General features: G+C 39.7%; 1 protein-coding gene across 10 annotated transcripts in view; it reads left to right on the plus strand.

Annotated features, from left to right (window-relative positions):
- Positions 1-27,298, plus strand: part of LOC117235853 (pleckstrin homology domain-containing family G member 5-like) — an 82,979-nt gene that overhangs the window by 43,662 nt on the left and 12,019 nt on the right. For all 10 annotated transcript variants that reach the window (XM_033498282.1, XM_033498281.1, XM_033498283.1 and 7 more), the window contains 2 exons: positions 19,427-19,672; positions 26,638-26,741. In XM_033498282.1, the coding sequence (XP_033354173.1) occupies positions 19,427-19,672; positions 26,638-26,741 (350 nt within the window). The remainder of the gene's footprint in view (positions 1-19,426; positions 19,673-26,637; positions 26,742-27,298) is intronic.

The following is a 27,298-nucleotide window of genomic DNA, read 5'->3' on the forward strand; positions in this document are numbered from 1 at the left end:
ATTCATATCACGATCCTACCCTTCAACCCTTTGTAACAGAATTTCGGAAGGAATCAAATGCCAAAAAGATCGCGCGCAAGGAATTCTCACTGCAATTTCGTGGCTATCGATAATTTTGTGGAACAATCGTTTGCGAATTCGCGGTATGGAGAAAGCAGACACCTGACCACAAACTGCGCTTCGCAGCTGTCTCTCTCGAGCGATCTTTTATTTTCAACTCCGCCATTCGGCGAAGGTTTGCGTTTCTATTGGCGTCGATTGACGTACTCGTTAAATCTCGCTTTAATGCCACTCTCGTATCCGAAATTTTCAACGGGACCCGAGTTTCACAATCGAATCGTGTTGAGCTTCCCGATGCGAGAAGTATCGGAATCGAATAATTTTGAAATCATAGTCGAATATCACTGCTGGAAAGAAACTTTGCTAACTCCCCATGGCATTGAAAGTTGAAAAAGGCCGATCTCTTATATAGCCGCGCTCTCGGCTACTTGAAATGGCCATCGAGGTATTTAAGAACGAAAGGAAACTTTGTTATTCGAGAAGAAAAGTTGCCTGGAACATTCTTCGCATGAAAAACTTAGATCGATGTTAGCCGCCTGCGGGAAATCAATTAACACGAGATCCAATAAACTTTCTCAAGATTCTCCAATATATCCTATAAAGCTGTACATCCCTCCTCTTTTTACCTTTCCTTTTCATTTATAGCATAAATAAGTATACACCTAAATTCGTGGTAGAAAAAAAGAAAGAAACGTCGAAAACTCTATCTGGGGAGATTCTATCACAGACAAGTTTGGAAACTCGATTTTCTCAGAAACGAGGCCTCCGCCGTAGTTTCATTATCCCCGGCTCTCTACTTATTTTAAGTGATAGAATCTGCCATAGAGTTTCTGACTTTGCTCGTACCGCGAATTCAGGATCACGGGGTATTTTAATCGTCGGCAGCTATAATGTTAAATAGCTGTAGCTGGAAGTCGTTAAACGATAAGAGCGTAGCCTCTATGAATATTTACCGTCGGTCGGTTCTATATCAGGCTCGCGATCTACCCACTTCTTCCAGCGATCCATCGGTCTCTCGGGAAATATTTAGCGACGAAAGTTTCAAATTCCTGGCGGAGTCGATAATTCTTAAACGGCAGGCAGTGTTGGCCGGTTACAAGGTGTTACAAGGCAGTCTTGAATCGTGGCCAAGTATCATTAATCAAAGGCGTCAGCTACTTCGTTATTCGCCGGAACTTGAGCCAGGAAGGTGTCGATGAAAGCCACCTAACTCGATCATCGATCGGCTCGATTCAACGAATCGAAGAAAAAATCTGTTCTTCCGAAAGGCATCGGCGTGCCACCATGGGATGAAACAGTAGATCTGAAATATAAAATCTTAGCTTCGGGAAATCATATTCATATTCATATTCAGAATTTCAGAGAAATATCGGTTTGCTCGCGATTAATTGTCGAGCGAAATCAAGTTCATGTATTGTTTCGCGCAACTTTCTGCTCGATTTGTTATGACACGAGGAGGTGGATGCCGGAAATAGGAAGGGGAATGAGAATAAATTCGGTCAAGGGTGGCCTTATTGCCTATGCCGTAGAAGAGGACAAGCACAGGGAAGGTCTCTCCGAGGAAACATCGATATGAATCGTTTTTGCGAAACAACCGAGTCGCTCGAGGGGAAAGCTCAATGTATTGAGCAAATGTTCCTCGACGGATCGAGCAGGTACGTCGGTTTGAACATTTGACGTGTAGCTTTCATTGGAGAAAGTTCGACAGATTTCAGCAACGAGAACAATCAGAAATGGTCGATCGCGAGCTTGTTTATTTAACGAGACGACCTCTGCCAGACGATGCTGTTCGGAAAAATTTTTGTGTTTGCATCCTTGAAGTACGTACACTCGAGAATTTAAAAATTGCCACGATGAATCAGATTTCTGAATATTTTTATGAACATCGTATAGTATCTGACGAAAGCGTTCGAACGTCAGATCTTCGCAAATCTCAAGAGGATTATCAACGTTTTGCTTTACGTTTGAAAGCAAAAGAACTGGCATTATTTACCATCGAGGATATTTCCAATACTATCTTCAAAGAATATTTCAGAGAATTATATCGTTGTTTGAAAACGTATCGTAGAAATCTAGAAGTATTCATTTTAATATATTCGATACGCGCATATCAATTTGAAGCATCGTTTTAAATACAGCATATAGCGCGAGAACGATTTGTACAAGCAGCTCATCAATTATTGTAAAATGCATCATAGAAATTTAGAGATATCCATTCAAAGACAATCAATATGTATATCTGAATTTGGAGTATCGTTTTAAAAACAACAATCTGCAAAGCAATCTGTATAAGCACTTTTGCGTGGATATCGACTTGCAAACGAGATACTTCTGCAGAGCTTCGAAATATGAACATTTATGCAGCACTGTTCGTTATCGACGTTGTCCGAGCGACGATTGTTTCTTCTTTTTTTTTTTTTTTTTTTTGCGACAGCGTAGTCGCGTATAACGGGGGGCTTTTGGGAGGAATAATTAAGTCACATTCACAGCTGGACTTTCCCGTTTCTCCCTCAACGAACCGGCTATCCTGTCGAGAAGTTACTAGGCCGTGAAACTTTCGACTCTTCCGTTGAAACGACGAGCTCGTAAATTTGAAACTTTTGCAGGGGTAACCTTCGTGCTCGATACTTTACTTCCCTTCCCTTCGTTTTATGGCGATCACGATTATTGAATGTTTAATGTAAGCACGACGGAAAAGGTTTAACTCCCCGTAAACCTTCGTTACCTGTCATGTTCAATATGTTTCTCGTTTATGAAAGTGCTCCAGGCACTTTTTAATACTTGTTTTTAATAATGCTGAAAAAACGATCTTTTTTAACACTTACTTAATACTTTATTATTAATACTTGTTTTTAACGGTTCTTAGAGAACGACGTACGGATATTGGCTTCCAGATAGGGTTTTATCTGTTAAATATAAAGTATTAATAAAAGTATTAATTAATATTTAACAATAAGATGCAGATGAGATATAACAATCCTTAAAACTCTCGTTTATCGAGTTTCCAATGGCCCACTCAAAGTTCTAATTGATCAACTGCTTAAATCTATATATATTGCAAAAAAGTGACTAATTCATTACTTTCACGACGTGGGCATGCTATAAGAAAAGATTTTTGGAAATACGTATCCTAAAGGGACGAAGGGATAACCTTTTTTTTATATGACATCTATATTCAACTAGTTGTTGAATTTAAGAACGTAAAATTCGGCGAACAAACTCCTCATTAAAAATAAACAAACACGTGTTGGGGCGTTTTTCCAAGTTCAACCCTTACGGGGGTGGAAAAAAGTTGCGCTGTTTTTCTCAAAGGACGATCGTATCTCTTTGCCCATTGAAGCTGGAGATTTGAAATCAGGCAAACAAATTCCTCATTAAAAATAGACAGGCACGTGTTTAAACGTCTTCCAACATTCAACTCCTAAAGGGTGTTCAAACAGTGGGTGGTAGACATAAATTCAAATACTGTGCGGGCGAAACCGCGAGCGAGCGGCTAGTTAAGAAGTAAAGAAGAATAAGTTGAACGCTAGAATTTTTTAAGAGTACTCTTGGAGCTTTGGATTATTTGTGTTGAACGAATAAATTCATGGAATCAAATCGTTTCTCGAGAGGTTCGTTAATAATCATAAAATTTAGAAAAATCAAAGCTGATCACTTTGGCTTCTGAAATACACTTGGCTCTTGATCTCTCGATGATTCATAGAAAAGTATCTCACCTTTTTATTACACCGCACTCTCAAAGACGTCGCTATCATATGTCGGTTATACACGTTTATGTTTCAACTGACAGAGATAGAGAGAGAGAGAGGCTGTAAACCTACAAAATAAAATAGATGTTTCTTTGGAGCAGTAAAACCACGGAAGAGCAAATACGTAAAATATAAAATATAGGATCCAAAGGAACTGCAAACGATAATATCCCGGAGTGTCCTGGATTCCTTCAATGGCCACGTTCCATTGTCCCAGAAAGAGAAGAGGGTGGACTTTTCGATCTCCTCCCTCGTTCTAGTCGGTTATAGCATCCGGTCGAAAGCGACTGGCCAGGCAAGCCACTATTTGCGTAGACACAGTCAAGATTGATTCGTCATCTGGAGGGTTTCTCGACTCTTTCGTTCGTAGCTTCAGTGGCGATCGAATATCGCAAACGACGAGAAGGGGAGGAAGAAAAAGTACAAAGGGGATGTAGCGCCATTGTCGTCCTCGTCATCTTCTTTTCTTCGGGCTTAGGATGTTTAACCAGATTACGCTATATTGACGTATCCTTCAGCGCCAATCTTGGCCGATTCGAGGGCGCGGAAGATAAACGAGGGACGGTTATGGAACGTGGGGAACGATGAAAAATATTCTTTTCCACCCCATCGTATGCCCACGGTCAATTGCGGTTCAACCTTGTATTAACTAATCCCTTCACGTATCGCTCGCAATTATCGAGATGTAATTTCGACAATGTAAAACGTCTTCGTTTATCCCGGAGTCTTCAATTGAGCGATAAAAGCACGACCGGGTAATGTCCGATTCTCTCCGGTCTGTGAAAAAGCGAATTGTCTGGTTTGATAATGTAGTAAGATGGGATTGTTTCAAGTTTTTTAAGGTTCAATCTTGAAGTTCCAACAGAATAATTAAACTCGTTGTATGTTATGAATAGACAAAAGTGTAAAATTGCTCAGAACGCACGTAATATGAAATATATATAAAGTGTGCAAAGTATAGTGATTTCTACAGTAAGGATATATTGGTAGTAAAAGAATTTTTTACCGGGACTCTATTTGTTTAATTATATTCTGAAAATTACGAATATGCGTAAAATCCCACGGCACAGTTGAGAAACATCATTTGCCTAATATAATAACAAAGGAGTGAAAAAATATTGTTAATAGCGAAAACGAGGAAATGATTGAAATGGCATGAAAAATATAATGGACCCTTTATGATAATAAACTCGTAATATTGTCTCGCGAAAAGTAGCGATAAATTGACTGACACCGCTATAATTCTCAATCCTCCGGTATTTGCATATACATCATTATTCTGATAGCTTGGAGTAATCAGAGAAATTCGAACGCAGATTAAAATTAAAAAATCTCTCTTACTGACAGACTGTACTTCGATATTTTATCGATATTTATCGACGGGATATTTCTACTGTATATAATGAGTTTGTTTAAATTAATTAATCAGTCGATATATTAACATGAAAATATAAGCATATGTTAATAAACTGCGATCATTATTTCCCTATTTATCCATCATTATTCAAATTATTAGGCGGTTCGGAAAATTCCTGTCCTTTCTGGCAATCAATTGTGCTGCTTCATATTTCATGCAAGAGGGTTGCGTATATCGAATATTTGTCAAATAATGAAATACAACATTGAAATAAATTAGTTGTAAAGTATAATAGATAAGCAGAAACAGCCAGAAATTTTCAATATAGAAGACATTGTTTTTTGATAAAACAATGTTACGTTAAGAGTATTGTATTTTAATCGGATTTTTATTCTATCGCACCTAATGCTATCATCCAAATCCCGTTTAGTTGGATTTCCACAAAATTTTCTGATACCACGAAACTGAATATGCTATTAGAATTATAACGTACTGAATTTTAAAATTGCTTTTCCGTGAAAAATAAAAAAATGTGATAATTCTTCTGCATCTTCGTGCGATCAAAATGATATATCTCGAGTTTACATTTTGCAATTTTATTGTTTCACATAAAACAACAATTAACACACTCCATAGTACTTAGAAATATTAATAATCGAAATGCCGAGATTACCGTACGACATAAAGTTGCCGGATCTCGATAGCAGCTGTCAGGAGATTAGGATTTAATCAAATTGTTGGCTCGGTGTGCCTCTTTAAGCTCCGTAATATTCCTGTCTAGTGCCTTGTAGAACCATTCGGGACCCTGTAATTGTATCTTCATACCCTCTTGCAAAAATAATCAGCAGAAAAGTCACTGGAAACATGATGCTAAGACCAACACGGAGTAACTTGGAATTCTTGAAACGTTCGAAGCGTGATAATGTAGACTACGGATTTTTATGCATTTATTTAAAAATGTACAGATGTACGGGGAGCTCGTAATACGCAAAAGTATACAAAATATCTAGAGCATACTTTTTACAATATCGAATAAATAAGACAGTCTTCTGCTTAAGTTCCATCTTTTTAATTATATTCGTAAAAATACCAATTTGCATAAAATATACGCCGTCTGATGACAAGTAGAATTCTAAGAAAAGTCGAAGAAAGTTACAGAAGCCCCGTATTTTCCGTGAAAGTTAATGAAAATTCTGGCCTCTCCGCAAAATTGGCACGACCGGAGAGCTAAGAAACTTGGAAGTCTGGCTGCTCTGCGCGACACGAGAAGCCGCATTGTGCTTTCCCGGCATTGTCTGTGGATGCAGCGTCGGCGGAGTGGTTGTTCGCAGGTCAGCGAGTGATAGAAGTCTTGCAGAAGGAAGAGCAGCGCGATAAAATACCACGTGACTACTTAATGTCAACCGTTATCGTTAAAACAGCAAAACGTTAATGACGCGAGACTGCCCTTCAATTCCGCGTGGCCCGTTTTTCTTTTGTCCCGTGTTGTTTTTTCTTGCTAAGTGACACGAAAAGAAACAAAGAAACCAAGCGACGTGTTTTCCGATAAACACGACGTACAAGCGAAACAACGATCGACATCGAAATTGTTAAACGAATAAAAACTGCGCTGGCGAGAATGAAGACAGTAAAATTTAATTGACAAGAACAGTAGTAACCATTATGGCGAATTTATAAACTCGTTACACGTTATTGGTTATAGTGCCCCGGTGGTTGGATCTGGCTAGTCACCACGCCGCTCCATAAGTGGTATAAATCAACATGCGATTACGTAGTAAGAAAGGACTATTAGCTGTTTACTCGTTACGACAGTGGTAGGAGAGGTAGGAGAAGAACGTTTACACTCGAAGGACTTTAAGCTTCAGAATACTCCTCTACTACCGCAAACTTGGCCGTAATTAAATGACACGGTTGTACTGTGGATACACTGCCATCAGTTTCCTAGTAATACCGTTTTACCAATAATCTATCGAATGAATAGTTATCGATTGAAATCGATTATACGGATAAAGGCTTAAATTTCATGCGACAAAGTACTCTATTGCCGGCACAATTTTAACCGTAATTAAGAGTAGAAATTATCAGAACGATACAAATCACCGATATAATTTCACGTGGAAACTTTGCAGGCTTAAAATGATACAATTTTGAGATTTAATTATAGAGATAAAACCTCGTTTTCCTTCTTGCATGGTATATTTTTTCCTACATATCTTTCACTTTAATTTCTTTGCACACCGCGTATCATAACTTATGAAACCATTCTACGATTTTCAATTCTTATACAGGTAAAATGTTGCAAGATAACGAGGAAGAAATCTGACTACACGTTGGTAAAATCAAACAGTTAACGTAACGTTTAAAATAAAAAACATGAGAAAAATGTACATATCATATTTCCTTCCTTTGATCTTCAATCGTGTGATGCGGTGTATAGATATACTATCATTCTGGCTAATAATCTCCCGTTAAATGTATAATCATCGATCGACATCGATTACATCAACGAAAGAACGAGACTAGGGACGTAACGAGCGAAGAAAAAGAAAATAAAGAGATAGAGAGATTCTTTCGTTTTATGATCAACGAGAAAACCCGTTAGACACACTTCGTTATCGTTTTCCCTGTCGTTGGACAGCGTATAGAGCGATTCATAAAGTAAACTTCTCGCAGACGAAACGACAGAAGCGTTAATGACACTCGAGTCACAGGGGAATTTACTTCATTGCGGGTCATTAGCTAGAGAGCTGGTTCGTTGCGCGTCGTTTCGCCAAATTCTTGTCGCCGTAAAGTTTCCATTATTGTCTGTTTATCGGTGCCATTCCCGCTGTTGATGTTCTCGCTATCCGCTTCGCATAGCCCGATGAATATCATCAGCACCTTGCGCCATAGTCTCGGTTTCCTTTTAATGCATTCAACAGCGCCTATACAGATTTCGCTGTTGGGACGAGCGGCTCACTTATCGCTACGGTCTGACAACGCACGTGCTTATTCTATTTGCACGACACGCGCACGTATCCAATCTCGTGACCCACGTCTCTCTACGGAAGCTTAGAACCCTAATCCATATTAGCTGTGACAGTCCACTCGGATGACCCATCGAGCCAAGTGGCGACACACTATGACCCAACGGTATAATCCATATTCGACTATCCAAATTCGCTAAACGGACCCTGGTTTGCTTCCCTCGTATAATGTCGTGTAATAGAAATTTCTTATATTTTCACTGGTCGAGCGCGGTATAAATACGCGTTATATCACTGGACCAGAATAGACTGAAATATACGGTGTTGCGTGGAAATTTGGCTGCGCTTGATATTATGTTGTGTGCGTGAAACCTTCAAAGCGGCCTACATAGGCTGAAACATTGCGATGCATGTATCAACTCCGACGGTTAGTTGCAACGTATGTAGATTGATCGCGGTTTATATCAGTGTCTCATGGTTGTCTCGTCATTTTGATTCGTTAGCGATGGAAGGTGAACGTATCACGGTTCTAAGTAAATTGTTTCCAGAAATTGAGAGTCGTAAAAGTTTTCAGAACTGTTCGATTTATTAGAATCGCTTGACTCGTTAGTATTTAAGTTAATTATTTATTTATCGTCTACTATCAATTCCTGCGATATTATTATAGAAACACGTGTAGCTTTATGTTCCCGGAATGGCCGTTTGTTTTCTTTTTTCAGCCTAGGAATAAAGAACATCAGACGCTTGTGCGACATAAATTAAGCCCTTCTCGGTACGTTGTTATTCAGAGAGATCAATTATTCCGTGACCGTGACACACATAACGAGCATCCTCCAAAAAATAAAGTACACCGATCTAAAGGGTATACAGCGATCTAAAAGATATACACCAATTTGAAACAATTTTAGTTTGTAAAATTTGCCTCGCATCGACAAATTTTAACATTATTCTTCCATTATACGTATCGTTTTGCCGATCCAATACCAAAATCTGCCATTATTCCACATTAATTCGATAACGTGACCCACGTACTAATTCCAACGATGATTTCTTCGTATCGATCCTGTGACTCGTGTTACCACGTAATAGCATAGTAATCTACGGTGATCTGTGATGACTTAGTATCGTGATTCACGTCGGCTCACGATAGCTTAGTGTTGCGACTCACGCTAGATAGAACTCGCTGCCTACGTGCCTATCCTTATATCGTTCTATATTATCGATCAACTTTCCGCTTTAACTTTTGCGTTCACGCTCTACATGCGGAAACCGTTAACGGGGAAAAGTTAGTCTCGAAGCTTTGGATCGTTTAAACGAGTATCGTGATGCGGTGAACGAGCGTCTTCGACGGCGTAAACGAGGTTAACACTGCTACGCGATTAAGGATGGCTTCCGCGAGCCTTTGTTTCCGTAATCACGGGTAATTAATGCACGATGCGCGTGCGATGAATTATTCGCTGTGTTTCACGCCATGGTACAACGCCACGATAGACTTTAATCCGGCTTAGGCGAGGCACCACGAAAAAAAGCGTGTCGACTTAATAGCATTGCGAATTTACATGAATTTACTTCTGTGTGTGCTACCCTCTGAAAGTATCCCGACAATCGTTTCTGCTCGAATGTATTTTAATTGCAAAATTACGGATAAATCGAACTATGATCGTTTCATTCTACGTGATCAGCATAGCTATGCATAAAATTATATTCTGAACAATAAAATTGATTTTGTAATATCAGTAGACGGTGATAAAGTTTGTAAATACGAAACCTTATCGGATCATCTATTTTGTTAGGTGACGAGCTCTTGGTCTTTGGATCTTCTTTATTTTTTACTCGTAAGCTACGTTCAGAAGGTACTTTCAAACTAATGGGAAAACTTTCGACGATAATAGAAGGGATGATTTTTAAACGGTAAACGTATACACTACGGTAAATAGTAAAATCGCAAACATGTATAATATAGTGAATAGTAAAATCGAAAACATGTATAATATAGTGAATAATAAAATCGAATATTTATGGACGATAAGTTACGTGCAGCGAATGTGTAACGAGGCTTGGAAGTATCATGCAAACGGATGTAGTATTCAATTCACGATTCAGCAACGCTTCGGACGGAATGAAATACAACGTGATCGCGATAGTTTCGTCTGCGAGTTGTCGAAAGTTAATCCTGGCATAAAATCATCAAAAAGCCATTATCGCGAAATAATCGCGCGATAAATGAAATTATCAAGGGAGATTACGTGAATTCGCAGTGAAATTTAGGGAGGACCAGGCATTAAAACGGGGAGAATTTCACTGAGTTTTCGTAATTTAATTAGCGCCGATGACCCCGATAAAAGTCCGAACTGGCCTGGTTGCTGTCGGCCAACGGTTCTACGCTGGCAAACAATGCTTTTCATTCATCGACATCGAGGAAATGTCAATTTAGCAGCTGGCCCCGTTGCCACCACCTAATCGTTCACTATACAATCAATCAATTAAGCCCATATACGAATATATTCGTACGGCGCCTGGCCAGAAAATTTTGCGTTAAATCGTTGGCTAACAGTCGATAGAAATCTCGAGATTTAATCGCGGCGTCCGCTCATCACGTGTACATCGGCATAACTCGAAAAACGAGCAATCAACGAACAATATAATTCCGAAATTTATAAATTTCAATCTCACCCCAAAAATTTCATTATAACGAGTTTCGCGAACATTATAAATTTTCAATGAAATGAAACGAGAAGTTTGCAAAATTGCGATTGTATGCTGATAAAGATGGAGGGACGCCTCCCACGAGATCGTGGGGAAAAACGTTCGATGATTAATGTTACATACCTTTCGCATAGTTTGCATATAGCTAAACACCTTTTCTCGTTAACACTGTTCCATTATGAACTGAACGAAAAGGATCCATAAGAGAAGATGACGCATTGAATACTCAATCTCGTTTGCTGTTCGCTTTTAATGTTTTAAATAAACCTTTGTGCACAAAATTGCAACGATAAATCACACATTATAACGATTCTCCCACGTCGCTGCTCCTCGACTACCAACGTTCCAAAAACTTGAAATGGAGGTATACATAGGTACAGAAGTATGACGCGCAGAAAGCTCAGGGATCCCTTCTGCGGGTCGCGGATTTTTCCATTTATCGGCAAAGTGGAATGGAAAGTTTCGTTTTGCTGGAAATCAGAAACGATTTACAAGCGCGCACCTCTGTGAGAAATTGTGCAAAGGTCGAGTGGCCGGTAATATCTGGATCCTCGGGCGTTTAACAGAGACGATTCGTCGAGACGTTCATTGAACGTCGTAACAAGTTTCCCCGTTTCCGGGGGAATCGGCAACGGTAGTCTCTGTCGCCGCCAAATTTACAGATTTATCCAAGCGAGCTTCCCCCTGCGATCTCTCCTTTCCTTTCTGCTCGTGGAAATTTTATTTGTCGACGGGATCGAATCGTTCTCGGTGATCCCTGGCGAGTGCCGAGAAAACGACGCAGACAGACCCAGCGAAGCAATGTCAGGATTCCTGACATTCGCGGCTAGTTATTTTCCAATTAGATCAGTCACCATTACGGGCTGTATTTTAAGCATCATAATTAAAACGGAATTAACCGAACAGCCGACGCAATCTGAATGCAGAAATAAATAGATTTTCAAATGCCGCTAAGCTATCTGTACGAGCGTTAATAGCGGATCAAGTATTTGGGTAATGTTTTAGGGTTTTAATTTTCAAAATGCGCTAAAGTATGTTAGAGGGGATTAAATTGGTTTTGAAACTACACTTGTTATAGCATCGGTTTGTTCTAGTGGATATCGTTATACGTTACGTATTTTTGCGCAAATTTGTTTCAAAGCCATAGTCTAAGGTGAAGTTAGTTTTCAATGTACACAATCTAACTTTTACCTATTGTGAATATTAATATTAAATACGCGGCGAATAATAGATTTATGAACTTTCTTTTAACGATAGTGTAATAAATAACGGATAAAATTTATTAGCAACAGCTCGTTTAGCCTTTTTTACGGTATAGTCTTTGAAATGAAAGATACACAACGTTGCACCTCGTAATGGTTAAAGACATATACATGCAAAACAGATTCGTTCCGTTTATCTGTTCTTTCATTGTTCGTAATAAACTATTAATTCAAGGTGAAACAGACAGTAAAAATATATTGCCTTTAAAAGAATAAAAAGTATTACAAGCTCATAAGGAAACGGAGAAATTTTGAGGGAAACTTAATGGAAGTTTAAGTCTCGTAAATAGTTTCGTGAATAAAGGCGAAAATGAAACCAATGCCGTGATAAAACAGAGGAAAAAGCAATTCCAGCTGGTGCATTATACAATAAGTAATATTTCTAGAAATAAAAGTCCCTCCTTTCGTTGGAGAGAATTTTATTATAATACATACTTCTCGCTAAAACATCTATTCGCATCTTGTTGCAACATATTCCACTGCACACCTCTGGAATTTTAATGAAACTCAAATTCTGTCCTTCCGTTTACATTTTCTAAACTGCCGTTTTCAATATATTACGCGACTCTGACTTCACACTACGCGTACGTGAACTTCTACGCGAATTGGTTAGAACGAGTCCCATAAAACGCGAGCAATTAATATTAAACTTGGTTGCTGGATCGTTTCAATTTTCGCCCGGCGATACTCATCAAATGGGACAAATTTCATCAAACCAATACATTTTAATCAATTTTACATTCTCGCCCAATGCTGTGCGTTCCCGCATGCGTACGTACATCAGCGGAAAGTCTCGGATTGGGATAAATTCGACGCGGAGTTAAAAGGAAAAAATGCGTTATCAAACGACGTCGAGCGAAATCGCGGCCGAAATTACACGTGTGCTGCGTGAAGAGCGTGTCAAAAAGGACAGGGGCTCTAATACATCATATTTCATTCAAGAACACATGTATTTCGCGCGAAACTCGCAGCTGAATCGCTATGGAATTTGTATTTGTGTTCTGTGATAAATAGACAACGTGACCCAGGCGACGTTCCACGAGATAAATAAATAAATAAGCAACAAAAAAGAAGAGAGAAAGCTGCACAGATAACCACAGTGCTTTCTAAGACATTTCACTCTTCTGATCGAATCGCGGTCGCTTCTCTTGGCTTCGTTCGCTTCTCTTGGCAATTGCATGTTAAAAGAATCGCTGTATTATCGTCATTCACTCGTTGGTTCCTGTCTTTTTGTTCCGTAAGTAGTGTAAATCAGCGCGACAAGAAAAAAAAAAAAAGAAAAGAAAAGAAAAGAATGGAAGAAACTGCATAGATGCTACACGGTATTCATTTCTAAGCGATTTGACTTTCGGGCTGAATCTTGTTATTGCATCTCGTTCTTGCTTCTCCTCAACCCGTCCGCTTTTAGAAATTACCCATCAGCTAAGACCAGTTCGTTCCTGTCATCGTTCGCTCGCCATCGCGTGCTTTTTCCTTTCCAGCCTCGTATTCTTTATCTCTGCTACTTTCGTGGAATTTACTTTTACTCGTCGACTTTCCATATCTCACCTCGTCCCGCTCGTTTCATCCACGGAGGTGAATTTTCACGCGAGAACCTAAATGGGAACAGTCGGAGCAAGAATCCGTGTAATGAAATTCTCCGGGTCGCTTCGGTCTCTGTCATTTATTACCCACTAATGACTGGCCGTTTCATTTGTTTGCGCGGATAGGGGACGTGGTAATTGTATCGCGTCGCTTCGAGCAGGTGGAAAATGACACGCATGATGAGTGATACGCAGCGTACAGCTCTGAAAGGGATGGAATCTCGCGACCTCGCGCCACTGTCGGCCGTGGCCGTGTCGCGTCTCACTGATTAATTGTTTAAACGTTTGTTATATTTGCGTCGCCATTTCTCCGAATTCTCTTCGCGGTTTAGACGAAATAAGGATGGCTTGATCTTTCGTCGATTCGCATAGAAAACATTTCAGGAATTGGAAAAACAAGTTTGAAATGCAGCAGACGAGACTGACTGTGCGGTTCGCAAGGTTGGTCGGAGCTGAAGGGTGTTTTCGAGCCATTTCTCTTCGACTAAGGCGACGACCCGACGACGCGCGGTGTTTTAAAACGACCTTCCTCCGGTGAAAAAGTCAAGACGTTCTGAAGAGTAATTACTCAAGTTACTATACTTTTTTTTTATGTAGATTTACCCTCTTACTGCGTATGGTCCATAAATAGTTTACAGATATAGTTTAAGTACGATAATTGCTTTAGTTAATAGCAGAATTTTAACATTAAATCGTAGAGAAAATCGTAGAAAGTAATATTTGATCTTTTACAGAAATCAAAGAACCAAATGCGAAAAAAGTAAACGCGTTATCCTATTTAAACAGTTTTCATAGATAAATAACATTTTAAAGGATTTTGAAATTTTAAAAGAGATCAGAAATTAAATGATACAAAATGCTGGAAATTCCAACAATTTCGTGGACAGACAGTTGTAGTTTAAAACACTGTGCGACATTTGGTTGCATACAGCAACCTGTATTTTGCATGTACGGGACAAGTTTCGGCCGAGTCCATATTTTTCCATTCAACGACAACTGCTGTATTCCAAAAAAATGGTAACAGCGCAAAGGGTGTCTTTTAAAAACCATCAAGTCTCAACCTGCTTCCCTGTTCGATTTTTAGTTCTAAAAAGAGATTTATGAAGTGCACTAGTGTTTCGTTTACCAACGAGTGCCCACGATATTAATTACAGAACGTTTAGCAAACTTTGGCCTATGACTACGAATGTAATAGGTTTCGGAAATTGAACGTGTGAAAGATTAACGGCAGTGGCAGGAAAAACAACGAGGGACACGCACGAGTGATGTGAAATTGGTAGTCGCGACAAAAGAGACGTGGGAAAAAAAACGTTAAGCGATCCTTTTGAAAAACGAGCCGTATATTTTTTCCACGGACGCCCAATATGTAGAAACTAGGTCGGGATTCAATACGCGGGTGCGTAATCTATTAGAAAAAAAAGCTGCACAAAAGTCGTCCACCTATTTTTCCATTTTTTCCATCTCTCTCTACTTTTCCGCTTCAACGTTAATGCAACTTGTCCGATGAATAGTGTCAGAAAGAAGAATGGTTCGTAAAAAATATAGGAAAATGTTTGCGAGGCGTAGAAATTCCAAACTATGATTTGTGCTATCGCTGGTATGAAAAAAATAACGTTGGAGGAAAGGAAAATGAGAATGCAATTTTCAAGTAAACGAGAGCAAAGTGCGGACAGCATGAAAACGGAAAATGTAAGTAAACAAGTCGAAAAGAAAAATGTAATATTTTTCATAACACGAACAACAAATTTTCATTATACGCATATACGCGGTTTGCTGAGAAAGCGCTGTGAATAATAATTTTTTAAATACTAATCGTGTTCCTTATGCCGTCGTGTATGAAGCAAATTTCTTTCAGATTTTAATAAACTACCGCCATTTTATGTTCGAGATTTATTCCGTTTGTGACACGTAGTGGACGTTTTAATTTAGTGAAATTTTTATCCTCGCCGCGATGAAGCAACGAACTGAAGTTATGTTTAATTTTACAAAGTTTTCGAGCACAGCGAATGAAATTAATAAAACTCGTTTAAACAAAAAATTGGCGTCTTTATTGAATTATTTCGCAAACTTTCCAGGCAAACGATGTTTACTTAGGAGGCATGGTAAACCATCTTATTTTTCACTTGGGACCCGCTCGATACCGAATTGCCATCGAGCTTATAAAACACTTTGCGAATATATGCTCGTCAGACTATATACGAAGCTACCTACTTTAAGACATCACTGACACTGGAATATTTTTCTAAATATCCTATGCCAGACAACTTTATATTTTTCCCCGCTTTTATTAAAGTGCCTAGGAGCTACTTTGAAGTAACCTTTGAAACAAGTTTTGAGGCAACATGTCACAAGTTACAAGCGGATGTAATACCCGTCCCGTTGCTTGTAATATATGTCTGACCAGAATGCCCATTTTCCCCTTACGTTCTTCACCCTCCAACTAACGTTTCGTAATATGGGCTCATCGTAACTTTGCGGATCTTGCAGTAACTTTTGTCTCGTCCGTTACTTTGAGAAACGTTCACGTCAGAAGACGTCCAGATTATTACCACCGCAATATTCTTCGTGTTTTCCTTTCTTCCTTTTTTTCTATTTTTCTTTCCTTCTACGATGTAAAAATTTGAGAAACTCACGCGATACAGAGTTTACTGGAAACACAAGTGTGCAAAAGTTTCGTGCATGGACCACGAATAGTTTGACAAAGGGTTGATTAACTCAGCGGTCCAGAATGTGACTTACGTTAATTTGCATGTGTAGAGCGAACATGGAATAGACATCAAGAATATATTTGAATGTCGAATATCCTGATGCGAATCAGACGAAGGGTCGAAACGTCGAAGGATATTTCGACGGACAGCCTGATTACCCTGCCTTTTGAAGCTACTCGACCTACTTCGATATTACTCGGCAAGTGCATAAGTGAGCCTGGTTAATTATACATCATCATCATCGTCATCATCTTCTTCTTCTTCTTCTTTGATAGAAGATGCGGCAAAGACATCGTGTAAAATGTTTGTTATTTAGCAGTAAAACTACGATAAGTGAAACCTGACTTTTCGAACTGTCCGATATCGAAAAAGAAATTGAGTCTTCCCAGCTCTTTCTTATGTTCTTTTACCGCGATGCTTCATATTCCGGAATAAATTTTGAGACGCGCGCTCCGGGAATACATGTAATATGAATGCAAGATGGTAAAATATGAACACAGCTGAGCGAAAATTTTTCACCGTGAGAAACGTGCATCGGTTTATCAGTGACTTGATTTATCCAGAATCGCACTATCGTAGACGGTAACTAACGCGATACTGCTAGCGTGATCTTCGATTAATTTATTGCAAGTCTGACTTACAGTTACAGCGACCGTTCTTCTTATTCTTGAAAAACTGTTGTAAACCTTAACAACCGGTTTCGTATGGAAAGCTCGCGCGAAGCCATAACTCGTTTCTCCACCGTTGCTATTTTTCGATCTTTGATAAGGAAACCTTTTATTTATTCCCTATTCTTCAGCCTCCGGTTGCTTCTCCTACGACGCGCTATACATTTTTCATTTTCCCTTACACCATCCCTCCTTAAATTTTATGACTGGATACTTTCTTCCTTTGACAGATAGAAATACCTTCTTCAAACTACGTATCATCTCGATCCACTTCCCTAACCGGACACCTACGTACGCTACTCTACTTACGTCTGACCTACTACGTCATATACTACTGTCGTCCGACTCGTATCGCTGTATCTAAATCACAACGAATTCGGTAGACTTCGATTTACAGCATCGTATATTCAATTTCGACGATATATAATTCCCAGTCGAAATCTGCAGAGTATTCTAACCGGAGACATCGTAAATCTGCCGACCCCCATTTAGATGGCACTCTTATTGCGAAGCGATAGAGATCTCTGCAAATTGAGATCAATTTTTTAATATTATACATACATATGTTAGAGAGTTGGGCAAATTTCAAGGTATCGTATCTTTATAGAACTAATATGTAATTAAGTAACGAAGTTCAGCGATGAATTCTTTCAAGTCATTTTTCCGAGCTTCTGAAGTGTTCAGTTTTTGTCATGAAAGAAAGATAGGGTGCATTCTTGATGCATATTGAATATTTTTTATCTCTTCCTTATTGAAATCTATAAAGCCTTCCTTTATTCTTGAAAAATGACACTGTGTCTATCAACCGATGCCAGATCTTCCCTTTCGTTGCCTCATTTGACGTCCGATTGAAAGCAGGTTGTTGCAAAAGTGCATAATAAATAATTGTCTTTGTTGAAAATTGTGGATCTTAATTGCCGAAATAAAAGTAAAGGAACACTAAGGTTGCAGTTAGAATTCATATTAAAATAGTTTTAGATCTATTTAATAAACGATTTGCAGGATCTTCGTCGATATACATTTGCACGCGTCTCGGCACTTTCTTTGTCTCACCATCTTCCATACCACACTGCCAACGGCACAGTTACATTCATCTGATTTTCGAGACGCCGCGCATACACAAAATTATACATATCTCAATAGTCTTCAAATCGAATTGACCGACTAGAAACGCTACAAATTGTGCCAATAAACCAAGAGTAATTATTTACAATCGAATTTGACAAATTACAAGCCAAATTGCTTGAATATCCTTCGAACTCAAACAACCCCGTCTCGCCCTATTTGGATTTGGTTAACGAGTGAATTACCGATACTGCAAGATCGTGTACCAATTCGTACGAGATTCGATGTTCGGAAAAAAGAAAGTGGATGTCCCATAAAAATGAAGTATAAAATAAAGTAAGAATAACAGCAATTTCCTTAGCGCGAGGATGGTTCGACGCTCGATATCGTTTTAAAGCGTGCTATTCGATTTTAGGACGAGCGTCAATGGTATTCGGTCAGCATGCGCCGCCGGTATCGTTTCAACCGTAATTTCGAAGTTAGAAACGGTACGCGCTGCACTTAGTACTCGCGTTTCCCTGTGGATGAAATCAATATCGGATCGTTATGCCGCAAAACCATTAACATCTTCCCTGTATCGCTTCGTCCGCGGTTCGCCGCGAATGGTGTGAGAGAACAGAGCTTGGCGAACGACTCGAGGCCATTTTCCACGAGGTGGAATCAACAGTAATTCCACGAAACAGGTCGATCGAACGAAGTCAGCGCGTCGAGACTGGTCTAACCGGAGTGGATAAACGGACAAAAAGGGTTAGATAAAAGCATGGAAGAATGCTCCGACTAGATCGAGATAACGATGGCCCTCGAGAAGGATGATCGATACTGGTAAACCGGTCGATCGACAGTGACCCAGTTAGCCGGCACGAAAATTTCTCCGACATCGAATTTATTTTTTGCCACGTCCCTAAACCAGATTGCCGGGGATTTGGCGAGCCCTTTAATTATTAAACAATTTGTATGCAACCTCGACTTACTACAGCTACCTTGTTAAGATATTTTCAACGGGATCCTCCTACGACATACCATACGCGACCCAATTTTCATTTCCTCAATCCAAATATTGTTCTTCCTGTTCCTGTTTGCCTGGCCACAAACGGCCGTATTCTACTTCTACAGCAAGTATATCGAATACGCTCGTGTTCTACTTTCAAGCCGTAGCTCCTGAGTCAACAGCCATGTTCCATGCTGTATTTCTCGTACGTTTTAACGGATCGATTGGTGATAAATAGCTTGAAATATTTGATGAAATATGATGGAGCTCCGGTGACAGTGATGGAAAGATCATGTCACGTTGTATGATTGCAGGTGCGTTCGAGGTCGTTGACCCAGCTGGACGCTCTGGGCAGCAAAATGCTGGATACGGGGGAGCACCATCTGGGGGGTGGTCCCTCGCAACAGCAACCCCATCATCTTCACCACCATTACCAGCCTCAGCAATTACAGCACCACCCCCAAAACGTCGAAAGTAATCCCCGTCTTCTCGTACCCACGGCGTCGTCCGTCGAGGGAGCGCACCAGAATCGCACCCGGCACAAGCTGTCTCGGTCACAGGTTCGTATACATGTTTAACAACGAATCGTTAAATGTCAATGAGAACAATGAAAATTTGATGAGGCACAGAGCCGCGTTCATTTCTATTATCTCGTTCGTTGTTCCAAATAATAAACGAGAATGTTACGTATAAAAGTTGCAGGCTTGAAAATATGCAATATATATGAAATATGGTAACGATGGTTTCTTTAAATACATAGATGGTAGCATAGAAAAGATTTTAAAATTCGTTAAACACATGGATTACTTGAGAAACCAATTATTTTATATTTTAAAATAAACATTCGATGAATTTGAAGAAGACTGGAACTCTGCTTCTTTCGTAGCTAATTTCTTTCTCTTATTACTTGAAATAACGAAGATATTTCAGCCAAATAAAATAAATGGAATACCCTATATACTGAAAGTAGAGAACTGGAGAATAGAGGATTGTTATCGATATACCAAAAAATGTCTAATGCAAGAATTTTAAATCCTTTCTTTTTTTTTTTTTTTTTTTTGCCTACTGCTGTCTATGCCGTAGTCATGTACTTAGTTTGTAATAAATTAGAGTTGTTAAACTTTGCACTAATTACTTAACACGCAAACATGTAGCTAAATGGCTACTTTTTGTTATGAAAATATTGCGAGGAAGGATGTTTATTAAACAACGATAATTACTGGGCAGTACGGATACGAAACACGAGTCAAAGGTAGCCCTAATTTACGAGATAACAATTAAAACGTGTCCTAATTTTAGGGATATCGCGGGCTTACGTAACCTTTACGATCCGTCGGTGTTGTTTCCCGGACCGATCAATAACAGCAAACAATTCCGTACACATGCTAGAGAAGAAATTTATCTTACTGTCTGACTATAAGAGTACACGTACTACTGTAGCTCAAAGTAGTCCATTCGAAGTAAACCATAGACAAGATCAGACCTCGCTAAAAATCTTTTGAACCAACCAGCCCCGGTATTGGTTCGCTTCCTCTTTTATCGTGTCTCGAGAGCACGAATATCGTCGTTTTATGTTTGTTTCGCCAAAAGGAAAGGGGAATCGTCTGCTTCGGTAAATCCGTTGAGAAGGAAACCGCGAGTCACTACATAAATAACAAGTTGGTGCGGTTGGAGGATTTATTATGGCGACGTACGGCGTGAAAGGAGAATGAAAAGCGTGAGAAAGCCGAAAGGACTTAAATTCGATCCCTTGAAGGTTTTAGCCGAGCTCGCCAACGCTTACGCCGGATCTGCAGCTCGTCGTTGAAACGGGAACGAAATAACGAAAGATCTTGTTACACGAAATAACGCGTCTCGTGATCGTGGCAATCGCTGCCAATTCGAATAGCCGAAACCGATTCGTTCTATTTAAATTACCAAACGCTGACGCGATATAGTGTAGCGAAAAGACAATGAAATTGCGACAGAAACGTAACGAGCACGCAGTGAATCTTGTTTCGCAGCTTCTACGGCGGAACAAATTGCGCGACCTCTAAAATATAACGATACAGCGTGGCCGTAAAATCGCTTGGACGTTAACAGCGGAACCGCCGAAGTTCCGAATTTCTCATAACAGTTTTTTTGCAGAGTATGTACGCGATGCGACCATTGTTCGTATGCAGGCATTCAGCGTAAAGTTAATTGAGCGAATGAGAAGCGCATGAGAAGAGAGAGAAAAGTATCGTTCACTTTGCTTCTAGCAATTGAAACGGCAGTTAGCATCCTGCGCGTTTCTTTTGTATGTCTGCCATTTTCATCTTTTCGGTATGAAATTTAGACTTCAGTGAGTTTGGACGTCGAGTTTGAAAATCTAGGAGAACACGCGTAAAACGTAACTTATCGTCTATTTCCCTTGTAGCGTTCGTATTATACAGAAATTTCTTATTTCAATTCGCAAATGACTGTTGATATTTAAGGTACTTCCACGAGATACGACACAAACGAACGTCACTGATAAATACTCTAATTTACGGCCTCGCTCTATCTCTTCCGCCAAGCATACATCGTTTCCTATAAATAGCATTCCGAGCACCGTGATTTTGCTCGCGTTCTATAATTAAGTTTCATAATTAATCGCTTCAGCGCTGCGTATCCAAGTCTGATAGAATTCCGGATTAAAGATCCAGACAGAGAAAATTGAAAACAAACGAAGGAGTCCTAAAAATCGAAGGGCAGACGAGACAAAGAAGGTCCACGACCGAGTAGAAAGGACAGAGGAGAAAATTGAAAGCAAGGGTGGCGGCAGTTTCCACGCCGGTAAATGAAATTACGCGCTGGTTGCCCTTCGAGTAATACGAAAGAAAAAATTAAGGGATCAGAGAGTGAGGGTGGCGAAGAGGAGGGTAGCTGGCAATTAATTCCAGCCGACCGAAACGAGACTCGTCGGGAACGTAAATGGCTCGTAATCGTTGGCATTACGCGACTCACGAAACGCCTCTCCAGACATTTTATCGTCTTATTTCCATCGCGGCTAACGAGTGAGACAGGGCCGTGTCGCTGCTAGCTACCATTTGAATTGCTAAGCGACCGATCTCCGTCAAACACCTGCCACTCGGTGTGTCTCTGCCGAGGGTGCTTTCCCTCTAATCCCTTCTGGACAGAGGATTTCGTTCAGCGAAGATACAGACACCGACAAACTAGGTGTCCACTGTGAAAATACACTCGAAACGTTGCTCGTCTTGAAACTTGTCCGAATCTCTGATGGTGCAGATACGTTTTCGTGAATTTCTTTACCGACACGGGCATTTCTATGTAAAGGGGATCCTTGAAAGCTGACATTTCAGGGTGTTAATGGTTCTTGTTTGACTTTGTCTTGGGACAAATCACTTTTTAATATCACGCAATCTTTTACGCATTATTTTCCAATCTGCCGATTCTTCGTCAGATTTTAATGGTAACTGGAACGTTTACTATTCATTGCGATATTTGCAAAATTTATTCGAGAGACACGGAGAGGAAACGAATCCTGTAAAAGTTATTCAACGGAACTCATTACCGAAAGGGATAAGAAATCTTTCAAGAGAAGACTGCCGAAGTTACAGACGACAAAAAGTGTAATCCTAGTAAAATCTTCCATAACTTTCGATAGAAACTGCACGTGACATATTGAGATGGAACTTTGGGAAATGTTAAATTGGTTGTATCACGAGATAAAACGAAATAACAATTGAATAGAAAGTTTCGATAAGGACAATGGAACAATCTTTTTCATCCTCCCTACGGCTCTGCAGGGAGACTTGGAAGTACGGCTACACGAGACGATTGATCAGCCGAGATTTGTCGAGAGCACAGATGGCCTTTCCGTAGCTTTATTATTAAGTATCGCGAGGACTTATCAAAGAGTGTGGGCAAAGTTGTCGTTGAAGCGGAGAAAGGATCGCGAGATATTATGCAAACTCTGGCGTCGGCGCTGCTGTCCGTTTATGATAACCCAGGCCCGAGAGAAATATCGGGAAACTCGGTTAGCTCGAAGAGAATTGGAGCACTTAAGTCTGTCGGCTCGACGTCGTTTCGGCGTTTTCGCCGATGGAAAAGAATCGATATTACAGACGTTGCATGTTGAACAACTCCATTCTTGTCTCCAATTATGTAAAATAGCCTGAATAATCGTACAGAGAGGAAATTGCGTTTTAACGTATAGAAGAGTGTACGCTGCTCTCGCGTAATGATCGCAAATTGCAAGAAAATATTTCTTCGTTTGCCATTTCGTTAACGTCGCCACCCACGATTATTATATTTATCTTTTCTGGCTGCTTGGTTTCTGAACAAAGGCGATACATTAATACTGCGAAAATTGCATTACCACTAAATAATAAATATCTGTAGGGAAAGGAAAAACAAATACGAACTACAGAGATAGATATTAATGCACATTCTCGGTGGCGATAATGGGCCGTAATCTCGATACTTCTGTTGGCAACGTGGTAAAAAATGGCAAGCCAATACGTCGGAACGTAAGAAACTATCGGGGTGAGGAAAGATGCTCGAAGTGGAACAAGAAGGGAGTGGCAAAAAAGGATGATCGATTTCAGGCAATGAAACAGTCAGTCGAACTCCATCGATGGACAATTTCCTATGATTAGCTCCATTATCGTTCCACGAATGCCATCGCATCATCGCCCACGTCCATGGAATCATCGTTATCCAATAGGAATTTTTGAAAGAAACTGATTGAACATAACGATCGCGTTTGTAGACTTATCACGGACGCGTATTTATTTTTATGATCGCTGATAGAATTACGGGACATTTGCCCCCGTGGGATCGGCGAAACGTTCGCTGGCTCAGGGCCGAATCGATTACATGCAAACGGACCGCAGGTACGTTGTCTGTTCGCCATTATCGATTCACCAGATGTAAGTCCTAGAGACTAAAGACATGGTGCTCGTAGAATTTTCCAACGATATACACATGTGTAAGAGGTTTCTTGGTTCTTAACGATCAATGACTATCGAAAGCCCCCGTTGGAATATCGATCAATGGAATTTAACGAAATTGACAATCGAATGCCATGCGTTTATAAAAAAAAAATGTAAAAGTGGAAAAAATGTTCGAAGAGAAAAAGTGGGAAAATGCTCTTCCTAATTTAAAACCTTAATTCATAATTGAATTCTTCTTCTTTTCCTTTTTTAAAGCGGTCGATAACGCTTAAATAGAAGAAAATTTAAATAGGAGAAAATTTAAGAGGCGGTGTTCACATTTCGGTAAATGCATACGTTTCGTATATTGCAATCTAATATTGTGATATTTGATATATTTCATTTCTTTAGCGTTGTGTTCGTGAGAATGTGCCAAACTGATCCAGCTTTTTCTCCTATACACGAATAGTTTCGACAGAGAGCAATATATGTAATTACAGTTTGATGAAATTCCTTGTTGAAAAATGCTCAAAAAATTTGAGAGAACTCGTGTAATTAGAGATCCGGTTGGAAATTGAAGAAAACTCGATATAACTCGAAACGAGCACTGTTTCAAACGAATGTTTTTTACTTACACAAGCTTCCCGGTTGTTTTGCATCGCTTTCGGGACAAGCTACACCAATAAAAACAATAGCGTCGTTTACAAATTGACTTTATGTGGGCTTGTCCTGTTTGTTCGACCACACGCGCGCTATTCTACTTGACCGGCCACTTGCGGCCCCATTCTACTTGTCGGCTCATATTTATTACATTCGACTGGAAGATGGGGATATTTCCAAGGCATGGCTGCCCGCCCCCGATACATTAATTAAACAGCCGAGAGACATTAAGATCGTTTAATGCAATTTAGACATGGAACAGTAGCCAAAATCCAGCGACATCTGTTGTACGGTTGTTACAGTTGTGATAAGAGAGAAAGGGATGGAACGAGAAATAATTGAGAGAAATAGAGAAATAAAAGATAACGAGAAATGGAAAGGACGAAGAGAAAAGGAAGGCAGAAGCGACAGTTCAGTGCGAGGAAATATAAAGAAGAAGAAAAGAAAAGAAAAAACTGTCGGAGAAAGGATAGGAAAAATGGAGAGAACAAAGAAGAGAAAAGAGGATAAAGAAGCGTAGAGAAGAAAAAATAGGAAAGTCAAAGGTGAAAGTTTCTGCTGATTCTAGAATTCAAACAGCTTATTATGCCCATCTGGCGTAAGATTTTTATATCCGATTTTAGAACTCCTTAGTCCATAACTCGATCACATCTTTTAATCGTAAACGATCTGTTCTTGGTTTAAATTTATTATGGACAAATCTTCAATTATTAAACTTGTTATTTTAAAATTAACTAATAAGAGCAACTAATACGGAGCGATTAATTTGTAAAATGTATGCACGATTCTTCTCTGCAAATAGTTTTTCACCAGGACATTGCAAAAGATTTTACGAGCGAAGATCCATTCCTAACACGTTATTCGTGCAACACGAAATTCATAAAAGGCGGACGTATAAAAATTTTACGCCATGAAAAATAAACGGCGTACATGTGTTACGAAAGGTCCGGCGTCTTTGAAAGTAGTGGAGAACTATCGTACGAACGTACACTGGTAAAACCATCCGCGACATGATACGAAACTCGACGAGGGAAAAGAAAAGAACGACAGAATGTATCGGTTAAACGGCAATGGGGAAAATACGAGCGGCAATAAAACGGGCGATTGTAAAACTAAGTGACAGGGAAAAGGTCGTGGCAAATGAGCGCGACTCATTTCCCATGTACAAGCCAACGGGTTCATAAATGAAAGCCCTTTCGTATTTTATTGCCTGTCATTGTCAGCCAACATAGAGAGGCTTTCCAGTTCGGATGGGCACTCAGCATTTTTGTTAGGCATACATTACCACCCATGAGTAATTCGACACTTTCAAGATCAATGCAATTCGGCCAAAGGATTACAATTTTCATTACATTATCACTACATGGAAGAACGTTTCTCTATGGAAATTGAAAAAATGACAGAAGCTGCAATTGATTGTTTTAGCTTCTGAGAGGCTCGCGTTTGCAATAATTTGCAAGCCTAAATATCAATGGACAATAACGTGCATTGCTTATCAGTCGCTTATCAATGTCACTAAAAATACCAAATTTTCCGAACGTCGAGTTCTGCCTGTCATACATCAAACTACGAACACCCTTTCGCCATGCATTAGCTGAAAATTAATCTACGTTAAAATTTCACGCGCCGACACGGCGAATTTCCGAGGTGAAACTCCGTAATAAATCGAAAGTCTATCCTTTCATACAAGGTATGCAAATTTTCGAAACATTCGGCTGAAGAAGCAATCACGAGCTTACATAGGTCAAAGAGTTTCCCAAGTTCTTTGGAGTGTTGCCGCCAAATTTGCCACCAAGCTCTGCAGTATTCTCGAGCTTCGCTTCGAATCGCGCACTGTAATCCAAAGTTGGACACTCGGTGCCGAACTCTCGGTTCAACAGTCGGGCGCTAGTGCCAACGTCGTTATGTCGTCAAGTTTGCCCAAATAATTGCACCAATCAGTCAAAACTTGGAAATCAATTTTTCAGGTATCCAGCAGCGAGTTCTTTAGCGTTAGCTTCGAGCTGCCCGATGATTCGAGCGGCCTAGACCGAGACGAGCTTCTGCCAGCTGTGAAAGGCACATACTTGGCGTAAGTTCGTTGCATTTATCAAACCTGGATAATTTGTTAAACTATTCGTACAATATTCTCCGTGATATTCTATTAATATTTTTTACAGTATCAATATACAATATTATGAAACGCTTTGAAATTTCATTAGCGCTATCCGAGTCTCGACTATCGTAATTATATTGGTAAAGTTTGCAAGCGATATGAAAATATATATAGAAATTACAAGCTATTTAGTGCGAGTATGTATAAACAGAGATCTCGAGCGTACCGTAACAGGCAATTATTTATATTGATTTTAATTAACCTGAATGTTCAGAGGCACCATATTTCGTATTTATTATATGCTTAAAATGCATGTTCATGGTGTATACTAATTTCTTACTAGATATATGCGTCGCCAATGGATATCTCGTAATTTCTATATACGTTTTCAGATTGATTTCAAATTTAATCGAAATAATGATGACGGTCGTGTCTCGTTACAGTACTAACGAAATCTCAACATGTTTTACATAACACGTACGACATGGACACGAAGTAGTTTCCTATGGTAAGCCACTACACACTTTTGATGT

Source organism: Bombus vosnesenskii, unplaced genomic scaffold (assembly GCF_011952255.1).
Source record: "Bombus vosnesenskii isolate JDL3184/JDL3185 unplaced genomic scaffold, Bvos_JDL3184-5_v1.1 scf7180000013328, whole genome shotgun sequence".
Classification (NCBI taxonomy): domain Eukaryota; kingdom Metazoa; phylum Arthropoda; class Insecta; order Hymenoptera; family Apidae; genus Bombus; species Bombus vosnesenskii.